Source organism: Acinonyx jubatus, chromosome E3, assembly GCF_027475565.1.
Source record: "Acinonyx jubatus isolate Ajub_Pintada_27869175 chromosome E3, VMU_Ajub_asm_v1.0, whole genome shotgun sequence".
Lineage (NCBI taxonomy): Eukaryota > Metazoa > Chordata > Mammalia > Carnivora > Felidae > Acinonyx > Acinonyx jubatus.
Genome location: NC_069398.1, coordinates 35,687,280 through 35,699,455, shown reverse-complemented (window position 1 = coordinate 35,699,455; position 12,176 = coordinate 35,687,280). Strand labels below are relative to the sequence as shown.

The window sequence follows — 12,176 nt, the reverse complement described above, 5'->3', positions numbered from 1 at the left end:
GGGTCAGGTCCCCACTCTGGAAGCTCCAGTGCTCCGTCTGTGCCAGCCTCTGTCTCACTGTCCCATCCGGCCCTCCCTCCAGAGCTCCTGAAGCGTCTGGACGACGTCTCCCATGAAGTGAGGCTCGCGGCCACCTCCGCCTTGGTCACGTGGCTGGCGTGTGTCAGAAGCGACGACGATGTGAAGTCCTGCTACCAGAGCCACATTCAGTTCCTGTACAGAGAGCTCCTCGTGTACCTCGATGACCCGGACAGCACTGTCCAGGATGCGGTTTTAGGTAGGAGTCTCCACCACGCGTGCTGCATTGTGAAGGCTGTCCCCAGAGCGTAGACGTGGCTCCTCACAGCCGAGTCATGGGCTGGCCACATAAGGGCGGGGGGCAGGGCCACGGCCTCAGGGCCTCTGTGGACTGGCCTCCTGGGTGGGTTACAGCCTTCGAAACTTACCGCGGTAGAAGTTACAGTGGAGAAAAATCTTAGGTGTCTATTAATTTGTTTAGAATGACTATAAATCCATCATATATTAACGTAATTAATGTGTGGTTTTGAAACGTAGGTTTTTTCTTTTCTTCTTTTTAAAACTTTTTTAGTGTCTATTTCTTTAGCGTCTTTCTTTGAGAAAGAGAGCTGGCACGGGGGAGGGTGTAGAGAGAGAGGGAGACCCCGAATCCAAAGCAGGTTCCAGGTTCTGAGTTGTCAGCACAGAGCCCAACGCAGGGCTTGAACCCACGAACCGTGAGAACATGACCTGAGCCGAAGTCGGAAGCCGAACCGACAGAGCCCCAGGTGCCCCTGGAAGATGTATTTTCTAAAAACAATAACACGCAGACAGAGGAGCGTCGCTTTACCTTTCCGCGCATCTCGGTAGAAGCAGCTGGGCGTTTGCGGCTTCCACGTTCTTGGCCGTGGTGCGTGTTGTCCAGGGAAGCGTGTGAAGGAACCTGGCCCCGGACAGGTACGCTGTCGGAGGCAGGGGTACCCGTTGTGTGTAACCACAGAGATGCCTTCATACCGCCCCGACCTGCCCAGGCGGTCGTTCCAGGGTCCTGCAGGGTTGACTCCGGCTATGTTCTCGCCTGTTGGTTGGTCCTGCACGTTGCCATTTTGTCAGGCCGTGTCCAGAAGTCACGTTTGTTGACATCGAGCTCAGAAAAGTCTCGGGAAGAAAAGTTGCAGGAAGCCATTCAGCTGACGGTGTTGGAAACAAGTTACCGTGATTGTGGTTTCCGCTTGAAAGCTTAAATCTTCTCATTGGCCACAAGTACTGTCACTCTGTTCGTTTTTGAGACGGTGTCCTGCCTGGTACCCAAGTGCGAGGAACCTGAGTCTTCGTGCTGTCGTGGAAGCGGCGTCCTGGGGGCCCAGGCACACCCTGCCGTGCCCCCGCCCCACCACACAGGACACTCCGACGGCAGATGCCGCAGAGCAGGGACATCGGGTGTCGTCCCCAGAGCAGCACGAACGGTGTTGTGCCAAGAAGTAGATTTGAATGGAATTCCCAGCGATACTCCAATAACCCAAAGGAAGTCAAGAAAGGAGGCCAGGAAGAACACAGAGACAGGGCCAACCGGAGACAGAGAGACCGGGTGCAGCCTCTGCTGCAGTCTCGTTGAACGTTAACAAGCTGGACGTTCCAGGTGAAACGCAGACAGTGTCAAGTCAGTGAGATGATCACGACTCAGCTGGGCTGCCTGAGAACTGATCTAACGGAAGAATCTTGACTGCTTTATCGAGGACATTCTTGAGGGAACTTGGCAGCAGAAGGTTCACTGACCCTACAGCTGCCCGCCCTGCTTTGTGTCGCGCAGCGAGTGGGCGGCCTTGTCCGGGGGAGTCCCGGACACAGTTTTGACTCCCAGACCCCTGAGGGCCGTCCCCAGCGGGTGTGGGCGACAGCTGGGCAGTGTCGGGCAGGTGCTGGCAGTGTCGGGCTGGCTCCGCGGCCGTTCCCAGTGCGTGAGCTGGGTCCGGCCGCTTGGCCGGGTCCTCGCAGACCCCACCTCGCTCTCCTCTCTGCCCCCCCACGCCCACCGCCCCCGCCGGCGAGAGAGAGAACAGCTGTGTCCATCTTCCCTGGCCTGTAGCCTGGTTGCTGCGGAGGCCAGGGGTCCAGGACCCAGGGGACCAGCGTGTACCCTGTGCGTGTCCTCTGCCTGCCAGAGCTGGCGGGACTCGAAGTGGCAGAGACGTTGGGGCAGGCCGACCACTCTGCTCCTCTGCTCCTGCACCCTGACCTCGGCGTGCACCCTAACCTGGGTGCTCATGCCACGCCAGCTCTTAGCACATCCCGCCCTTGCTGTCCCGGCGGCCAGCCGGCCGTGTTTAGAGTCCTGAGCTCCAAACACCCCAATTGCTCTGCTCCAGCAGACCAGGCACGTCTCCTGGAAGACTGGCCTTCCCCCCTGCCGGCCTCCCCTCCGAAGGACTGGCCTTCCCCCCTGCCAGCCTCCCCTCTGGAGGACTGGCTCCCCCTGCTGGCCTCCCCTCCGGACGACTGGTCTTCCCCGCTGCCGGCCTCCCCTCCGGAGGACTGGCTCCCCCTGCCGGCCTCCCCTCAGCACCTCACGCCTGGGGACCTCTTGACCGATGACGGTGCTTCTGTCCCACTGACAAGGCGAAGTTCCTCCATGTCCACTCCCACGGCTGGTCCCGCGTGTCCCCTAACCCCGCCCTCCCCCCAAGAGCCATTCTTGTCCTGATGCCCGAGCCTCCTGCTCGGGACTCTTCTGCAGCTGCATAAACTCGACGGGACCACTGGTCACCACCCCCACGGCTCCTGGGTTGCCTTGCGTCCCTCTGGCCGCTGCTTCTTTCTGCACATGGCATCTTGGTGACCTTGTCTCCTCTCCTGGCTTCAGATGCTACCCATGTGCCGGGGTCCCCCAAACCGAAGTCCAGGCCAGACGTCTGCCCCAGAATCTAGACACGCACATACCCAGGTGCTCAGAGGACACGAGCGTCTGCCGGGCACAACAGCTGTAACGTTCAGGCCACCCCCGGGGCCACTGCCCCCGCTTGGCCACCCTGCTCCCCCACCACGTCCCCATTACCACCAGCAACGTTCCGTCCTCCTCGTGATTGACAGCAGAAACCTCGGAGCCAAGTCCAATGACCTCCTAAGTCGCCTTGTCTCTGTCCACCCCTGCCTGCATCTGCCAGGGCACTCCTGCAAGATGGCTTAGATGACTCCAGTGCTCGGCCCACGGCACCTGCCACCTCCCCTCCCACCCAGAGTCCAGCCCCCACCAACCCCCCACCGTGCCCATTGTAGTGGTGACCAGGAACACTGTGCTTTCTTCCTCCTTCTGACTCTTGTGTGCTACTCCCAGCCTTCCTCTTCCTTCTGACTCGCGTGTGCTTGTCCCTGCTCCTTCTGACTCGTGTGTGCTTGTCCCTGCTCCTTCTGACTCGTGTGTGCTTGTCCCTCCTCCTTCTGACTCACATGCTGCTCACGCCTTTCATCCTCCTTCTGACTCTCATGTACCGCTTTCTCCTCCTTCTGACTCTCGTGTGCTGCTCCCAGCTTTCCCTCCTCCTTCTGACTCTCACGTACCGCTTTCTCCTCCTTCTGACTCTCGTGTGCTGCTCCCAGCTTTCCCTCCTCCTTCTGACTCTCACGTACCGCTTTCTCCTCCTTCTGACTCTCGTGTGCTGCTCCCAGCTTTCCCTCCTCCTTCTGACTCTCATGTACCGCTTTCTCCTCCTTCTGACTCTCGCGTGCTGCTCCCAGCTTTCCCTCCTCCTTCTGACTCTCATGTACTGCTCCCGGCTTCCTTCCTCCTTCTGACACTCACATGCTGCTCCTGGCTTTCCCTCCTCCTTCTGACTCTCGTGTGCTGCTCCTGGCTTCCTTCCTCCTTCTGACACTCGCATGCTGTTCTGAGCCTTCCTCCTCCTTCTGACTCTTACAAGCTGTTCTGAGCCTTCCTCCTCCTCCTGACTCTCGTGTGCTGGTCCCTCCTCCTTCTGACTCTTGCGTGCTAGTGCCCCCTCCTTCTGACTCTCATGTGCTCCCAGCTTTGCCTCTTCCTTCTGAGTCTCGCGTGCTGCTCCTGGCTTCCTTCCTCCTTCTGACTCTCATGTGCTGCTCCCGGCTTCCTTCCTCCTTCTGACACTCGCATGCTGCTCCTGGCTTTCCCTCCTCCTTCTGACTCTCGTGTGCTGCTCCCGGCTTTCCCTCCTCCTTCTGACTCTCATATGTTGCTCCCAGCTTTCCCTCCTCCTCCTGACTCTCGTGTGCTGCTCCCAAGTTTCCCTCCTCCTTCTGACTCATGTGCTGCTCCCAGCCTTCCCTCCTCCTTCTGACTCTCGCAAGCTGTTCTGAGCCTTCCTCCTCCTCCTGACTCTTGTGTGCTGGTCCCTCCTCCTTCGGACTGTTGCACGCTGGCCCCCCCTCCTTCTGATTCTTCATGTGCTCCCAGCTTTGCCTCTTCCTTCTGACTCTCACGTGCTGCTCCCGGCTTCCCTCCTCTTTCTGACTCTCAGAGGCTGCTCTCAGACTACAGTGCGAAGGGTCCCTGGACACACATTTGTTGCCTGCCATATCCACGGAGCCCAGCACACAGCGGGGCTGCAGGAGGTGTTTGTTGAATGAATCCGCATCAGTCAGTGTGATGACAGGGTTGACCATCTCTCTGGGCCAGTTTATCTACTAACGTAAGAGCTGTTTCTAAGGCCAAAATGACACACATAAATCACCCTTGGGGATTTTGGAGGACTTTTGTGGTCCACCAACAACTCCAAGATTTTTTTTTTTTTAAGTGTATTTATTTTGAGACAGAGAGTGCAAGCTCGGGAGGACTAGAGAGAGAGATAACCTCAGGCAGGCCCTGCCCGCCAGCACAGAGCCCGACACGGGGCTCGAACCTACTACGCCGTGAGACCGTAACCTGGGCCGAAATCAAGATCCAGACGCTCAACCGACTGAGCCACCCAGGCTCCCCTCCAAGATTATTTTTAAGTTCTGTTTGTCTACACTGGGACCATTGTATGCTGACCCAGCAACATCCGATGGATTTAAATGCTGTAATGACTTTCTATTTAAAACTTTGTTTTTTTTAGAGTGGTTTTAGGGTCACAGCTAAACTGAGAGGAAGGTACAGAATTCTCCCACTTACCAGCTGCCCCCCACACGCATCACCCTCCCCACTGGCGGTGCACCTGTCCCTCACGGCTGTTGACCCACACTGACAGGCCAGCACCACCCAGAGACCAGGTTCCTTGAGGCTCTCTCTAGGTGGCCGCGCACGGACGTGTGACCCGGGCCCACCATTCCAGAGCCACACAGAATAGTCCCAGTGCCGTGTGTGCTCTGCCTGAAGCCTCCCACCCCGACAGCCACTGGTCTGTTACCGTCTCCATAGTTGGGCCTTTTCCAGAGTGTCACAGAGTCAGAGTGCTCCAGTGTGAAGCCTTCCCAGACCGGCTCGTTCACTTGCTAACGCGTTTACGGTGCTTCCGCGTCTTTTCGTGGCTTCACAGCTCACTTCTTCTCAGCACTGAATAACCCACTGTCTAGACGGACCCCCGTTATTCACCCGTCCGGCTGCTGAAGGACAGTTATGGACAAAGCTGCTGTAAACATACGTGTGCACATAAGGCCTCAGCTCCTTCGGGTAGATAGCAAGTGGCACGATTGCGGGGTCGCGTGGTGAGAACGTACTAGTCCTGTCACGAGTCTCGCCAGCCTGTCTTGCAAGGCGGCTGCCCCGTCCCGCGTTGCCGCCGGCAGGGCCTGGGGTTCCTGCTGCTCCGCGTCCTCGCCAGCGTCCGCCGTGACGTGTTGTGGGCCGTGGCCCTTGCGACAGGCGCGTGGTGGCGTCCCCTTGCTGTTTTGTTCCACGTTTCCCGGAGGACACGCAACGTGGAGCCTCGTGTCCGGTGCCTGTCTGCGCTCCGTGTCTTTCCCCTGCTGGGGTGTCGTTAGGTCTTCGGCTCGTTTCTTGCTTGGATTGTTCTCACGTTGGTGAGCGTTTGGAGTTCTTCGTGCATCTGGATAACAGTCCTTTATCAGATGTGCCTTCTGTGAACTGTCTCCCGGCCCGAGGCTTTGCCTTCTCAGTCTCTCGACGCTGCCTTTTGTGGAGCACGAGTGTTGAAGGTAATGACGTCCAGCCCATCAGTTACTTCTTCCGTGGGTCTTACCTTCGGTGTTGTGTCCACAAGTCATCGCCACACCCAGGGTCCCCTAGGTTCTCTTCTGCGTTCTCTTCCAGGAGTCCTGTACTTTTTCATTCTTTGCCCAGTTTCACGTTTAGGTCTGTGATCTGTCTTGAGTTAGCTTTTGTGAAGGACGTAAAGTCTGTGTCTAGATTCTTTTTTCCCCCGGCACGTGGACGCCCACTCGTCCCGGTTCCGTTTCTTGGAATGGAGCCTCTGTGCCCTGTTGGGTGACCAGGTCTGCGTCTGGGTCTCTGTCCTGGCCCATCAATCTATCTGTTCCTTCAACAGGACCACACTGTCTTCGCTACTCTGGCTTTGTAGAAACTCTTAAAGTCAGAATGTGTCCGTTCTCCGACTTCGTTCTCCTTCGGTGTTGCGTTGGCTCTTCTGGGACTTTGCATTCACTTGGTCAGTGTCTGAAAAATGACCTGCTGGCATTTTTATTGTGATTGCCTTAAATCTATAGATCAAGTTGGGGAGAACTGACATCTTGACAATATTGAGCTTTCCTACCCTTGAACATGAAATTCACATAATGGCTGTCCCGTTTATTTTGTTTTGTTCTTTTTTCTTTCGTTTATATACTCCCTTTGGTTTAGTTTTTACTTCTTTTTCTTATTGTACTCAGTAGGACTTCCGGTACCATGTTGAAAAGGAGTGGCAATTTGGGATCTCAGCGGAAAAGCTTTGAGTTTCTCGCCATTATGACTTTAGCTCTGAGGTTTTTTATAGATTTTCTTTATTGTGTTGAGGAGGTGCCCCTCTATTCCTAGTTTGCTGAGAATTTTTACCATGAATGGGTACCAGCGTTTGTCAAAACGCTATTTATGTGACCATATGATTTTCTTTCTCAGCCTATTGATGCTATGGATTACATTAATTGATTTTGGAATATTGAACCATCTTGCATTTGGGCTTCATGCATCATTCTTTTTAAACACTATTGGATTCGATTTGCTACTATTTTGTTGAGGATTTTTGCATCTGTGTCCATGAGAGGTAACCATCCGTGGCTTCCTTTTCTTGTGATGTCTTTGTCTGGTTTTGTATCCGGGTCATGCTGGCCTCGTAGAGTGACTTAGGAAGCTTCTATCCTCTGGAAGAGATGGTAGGCAGTTGGTGTAATTTCTTCCTGAAAGTTTGGTGAACCAGTGAACCCATCTGGGGCTGGTGCTTTCTGCTTGGGGAGGTTAATTATTGATGGTTTCTTGGATCCATGTAGGTCTGTGGAGATTGTCTGTTCCTGTGTGAGTGTCTTTCAGGGAAGGGGTTCGTCCACCCCGTCAGGGTCACATCACATCTGCGGTCCAGGACTTGGTCAGAGGACGCCAGCTTTTGGTTCTGTTGATTTTCTTCATTGGTTTCTGCGTTTAGAATTCTTACTTCCTTTCTTCTGCTTACTTTGGATTTGCCTTTCTTTTTCTAGTTTCCTAAGGTGGTAAAGGAGAGTATCGACTTGTAGATCTTTCTGCATGTCTCACGCAGGCACTCGATGCTGTGAGTCCCCTCCAGGCACTGCTTTCGCCACATCCTACGATTTTGGGTTAAGTTGTGTTTTCATTTTCATTTAGTTCAGATAGTCTTTCGTTCCTTTTGAGATTTCTTCTTTGACCATTGTGCTATTTAGAAATGTGTTGTTTAATCTCCACATGTTTGGGGATTTTTGCAGCTTACGTCTCTTTCGTTGATTTCTGGTTTAACTCTATTGTGTTCTGAGAGCAGACATCGTAGGACTGGTGTTTTTTTAATTTGTTGCGGTGTTTTTCATGGCCCGGAACGTGGTCTGTCCTGGTGAGTGTGCCACAAGAGCTTGAGAAGGACTTGTATTCGGATGCCGTTGGACAGAGTCGTCTGCGCATATCCGTCGTAGCCAGTGATGGGTGGTGCCGTTGTTAAGCCGCGTCCTCGCTGGTTCTCTGCTGGCCGGGTCTGTCCATCTCTGACAGAGAGTGTGGAAGTCTCTAGACACAGTGTGGATTGACCTGCCTCCCATCGTTTGGCGCTCTGCTATTAGGCACGTACGTGCACAGGCTCGTTGGTCGCCTGGAGATCTGACCCTTTGTCATTAGGTAGCGTGTGGCCGCTCAGTCCCTTTCCATAAACAGGAATTGGTTTCGTGTTTATTTCTGGCGTGCTAATGGTGTTTTGCTGTTTTACAGAGGTCCTCAAAGCAGGCAGTGTCCTGTTCCCTGAGCTCCTGGCTAGAGAGACAGAGGCTGTCATCCACAAGCACCGCTCTCCTGCCCTCTGCCAGCAGCTGCTACAGCACCTGCAGGCCCAGCCGCCTGCCCAGTGAGCAGCAGCCAGCGCGGAGCGAGCCCCGAGCTCCCGTCCTCGCCGGGGCCGGGGCCGGGGCCTCTCCACCTCGCAACACGGCACCTTTGTGTCAACGACCTAGGACACTCACAGGCAAGACTTTGATAGCAAGAGCATTGCAGGAAACGTGTGGTGTGCAAGATTCCCCCAAGACACTTCTCGGGCCCGGCAGTTTCTGAAGTAACATTCGCTGAGCGGCTTCTGTGCTGTCATGTCTCATTTATTACAGCCCGTTGACAGATCTCCCCAAAATCTGCGGGTAATTTGAAAGTAGAACGAGATGGCACCTGCTCACCCTGGCAGCCAAAGCATCCTGTTTGTTTCAAAGCTACGTGCACCTGCTACGCTCGTGGGTCAGTATCTCTGTCTTGCGTAAACGCCCGCTTCACCGAGAAAGTTCTTGACTATTTTTCTTTCAAGCAAAAGTTATTAAAGAGAAATTTTGTTCTTTCTTTGTGTTGTGTCTACTAAAACTCAGCATCACAGTGAACAGTGTAAAAGGAATTTGAAATCTTTATCAGTTACAGTTTTCCGTGTAAAATATCCTGGAACTCGGAGTGTTAGTGGATACATTCGGTCATGATATTTTTTTCTTAGGTCATTATGCAAACAGTGTTGAAAATACAATGTTTTATCAGATGTAATTTTGGTAGCTCTCTCGTATAAGCAGCAGTAAAGTAAAATGGGGTTTTATTCTCTAGCACTTTCTACACCCAAGTGCCTAAAAAATTTTATTTTAAATGGATATTATTTCCATAAGCCAAACATTTATGTTACCAGGGAAAAAAATACTGTGTGTATTTTCTAACAATCAAATATGAACATTTATGTTTAGGTGTTTGAAAATTTAATTAAAAATATTTATTACAGTTATTTTGTATGCCTGTGTTAATGTGCTTTAGTAGTTAATCAACATTTTTAGAAATCGCTTATTTTTCCCTTAGATCTCATCTCCCGGCGACCCCCGCCCCGAGATCTGGGTGGTGGGCCCCAGGCTCTCCCACTGCTCGGTGCAGTGTCCTCTCTGGACACCAGGTGGCAGGAGCTCCAAACCCCGTCACGAGGCCGGCCGCCAAGCTCCTGGGGCCCTCCGCGGGCGCGCCTGAGTGTGCAGCGCAGGCAGGGAAAGCGGGCCTGGAGAGGCAGCGGGATCCAAACCACGCCGGCCGCCAGGGAGAGGCAGGACGTTGTTTCTGCACATCTTCAAGGGGAAGTGTGCAGAGGCAGCAGGACAGTGAGTCAGTACCACTCGTGTGACATGAGCAGGTGTGTGTCCAGAGAAAGACACAGAGGCTCAGCTGACGGGGTTAGCGATCTAAGTGCCTGAGAACCGACGTGTCCTTGGCAAGTGTTATGCACTCTTCGCTCAACTCCTCAAATGTTCATGGAGCCCTACCCTCCCTGTGCTGGTGGCCGAAGACAGGGACACGTAGAATTTGGTCCCTGAGGGGTGTCTGGGGGTCTCAGCCAGTTAAGCGTCCAACTCTTGATTTCGGTTCAGGTCATGATCTCACAGTTTGTGGGATCGAGCCCCGCATTGGGCTCAGTGCTGACGGTGTAGAGCCTGCTTGGGATCCTCTGTCTCTCTTTCTCTCTCTGCCCCTCCCCTTTTAGCACTCTCCCTCTCTCTCTCAAAATAAATAAAAAATAAACATTAAAAAAAAAACTGGTCCCTGAAAGTTTACAGCATTATTGAGATGTAATTTACGGAGCTGTGTGCCAACCACCAACCACCGTGGCTGGTTCAGCACTGTATCGTGCGAGGGCCCCCACCCACCCAAACCCGTGCGCAGCCGATCCCTGCCCACATTCCCAGCCCCAGCAAGCACCGAGCTGCTCTGTGTCTAAAGTGGTGTGTGTTCCGGATGCCTCATATACGTGGGACCATATGATAGGTGGTCTTAGGCGTCTGGCTTTTTTCACTTAGCATAGTTTTTGAGGTTATCTATTCACGCACTGGTTCGGGGATCGGCACCTCTTTCTGGAAAGGGCCAGAGGGTAAATATTTTAGGCTTTGTGGACCCAATTGTCCCAACTCTACTGTTTTCCATTCACCTGTTGATGGGCATTTAGGTTTGAGGCCATTATGAATAAAACCACTCTGAGCTCTGTGGTACGCGTAGATGATTCATGGCCATCGCTCTTGGGTGGGTACCTCTGAGTAGAATTACTAGGTCATATTTGATACGTATTTGTAGCCCCGGTTGATTGATTTATTGCTATTTTTTACTGCTTCACTGAGGGATGCCTGACCTACGATTCACTGCACATACTTAAGTGGGCACTTTGAGAAATCCCGACACAGGCATACACGCACGGAACCACCACCACAGGCCAGACCGCCAGCCTCCCCGCCACCCGCAGGCATTCCCTCCCGCCCCTCTGCCCACCTCCAGGCAACTCTGATCTGCCGTGGTCACTGCCCCGCAGTCTGCACTCCGTGGGACTGTACGTAAGTGGACACAGTGTTTCTGGTTTCCCTCGTCCGCGTTCCCAAGGCATAACCAAGATGCACCCACGTTGTAGCGCCGGTGGGTGGCGGCTCGTTCCTTTCGTTGCTGAGCAGTAGTGTTCCGCCCTGTGTCTACACCACACCTGGTGGCCGTCACAGAGATGGCCTCTTGGGACACTGTGTGCACGTCGTCGAATGGACACGCCTCTCATCTCTCTGGGGCGGACACCCAGGAGGGGAGAACGTCCAGCCGGAGCGGCGGGACCACCTCATCCACCCACCAGCACCACCGTCCTGCCGACACGTGACACGGCAGCGTCTTTAACCGGAGCCACTCTAACGGGCACGGAGGGGGACTTCGGGATGGCTTCGGTCTGCATTTCCCTAACGTCTAACGATGTGGAGCCCCTCCCACACGCTTGTCTGTCTGTCTGTATGTCTTCGCTGGTGAAATGTCTTAAAATCTCTTGCCCATTTTTTCAAAATGAGGTCTTCATATTGAATATGAGATATTGTGGATACGAGAGCTTCGTCGCGTACGGCTTGCAAATATTACCGCTCGTTCTGGAGCTTATTTTCATCCTCCTCCTTGGGCTTTTGTTTTTGAGTAACCTCCACATCCAGCGCGGGGCCCAGACTCACAACCCGAGATGGACAGCCGTGCGCTCCACCAACTGGGCCAGCCGGGCGCCCGTTTTCACCCTACAACAACGTCTCTCGAAGAACAGAAACTAGTTTCGAAAGAGCGTATCAATACGTTATTTTATTGTGTTTTTTGTACTCTAAGAAATCTTCACTTGAAACGCAAGTTTCCCTTCTAAACTTTAAGAAGCTCAGAAAGTTCTTTACACAAAGATGATTGCCTGTCCCTACCTACAGCACCAATCAAAGGCAAGCTTCACTTGCTTTGAAAATCTCCTTTCTGTGGCCTCTATGAAAACACGGCATGTCTCTAGGGGCAGTTGGTGCAAGATAAAACATGTAGCCCCAGACATGCCCGTATAAAGTGCGGTAGTGACTAAACCACGCTGTATAGAATGAACCGTATGTAAGAGGAGAGAGCTAGCCTGTTTGCTCTCATGCGCATAAACTAGTTCTGGAAGGGCACAGAAGAAACTCGTGAGGGTGGTGGCCTCCGGGGAGGGCGCCTGTGTGACAGCTGCAGTGAGAGTTCTGTCTGTGCCCTTTGGTGTCTCTGAATTTACTTTCTTATAAAAATGTTTGTTGGTGTGTCTGGGTGGCTCAGT

General features: G+C 53.4%; 1 protein-coding gene across 3 annotated transcripts in view; it reads left to right on the top strand.

The window, feature by feature from the left end:
- The window catches only part of DNAAF5 (dynein axonemal assembly factor 5), a 48,343-nt gene extending 38,231 nt beyond the window's left edge, over positions 1 to 10,112 (top strand). For 2 of the 3 annotated variants that reach the window (XM_053213606.1, XM_053213605.1), the window contains 2 exons: positions 83 to 277; positions 8,321 to 9,350. In XM_053213606.1, the coding sequence (XP_053069581.1) occupies positions 83 to 277; positions 8,321 to 8,457 (332 nt within the window). In that variant the 3' untranslated portion in view covers positions 8,458 to 9,350. Of the gene's footprint in view, positions 1 to 82; positions 278 to 8,320; positions 9,351 to 9,421 lie in introns of those variants that run through there. The other variant, XR_008294709.1, reaches the window with a different exon arrangement.
- Positions 10,113 to 12,176: the final 2,064 nt, after the last annotated feature.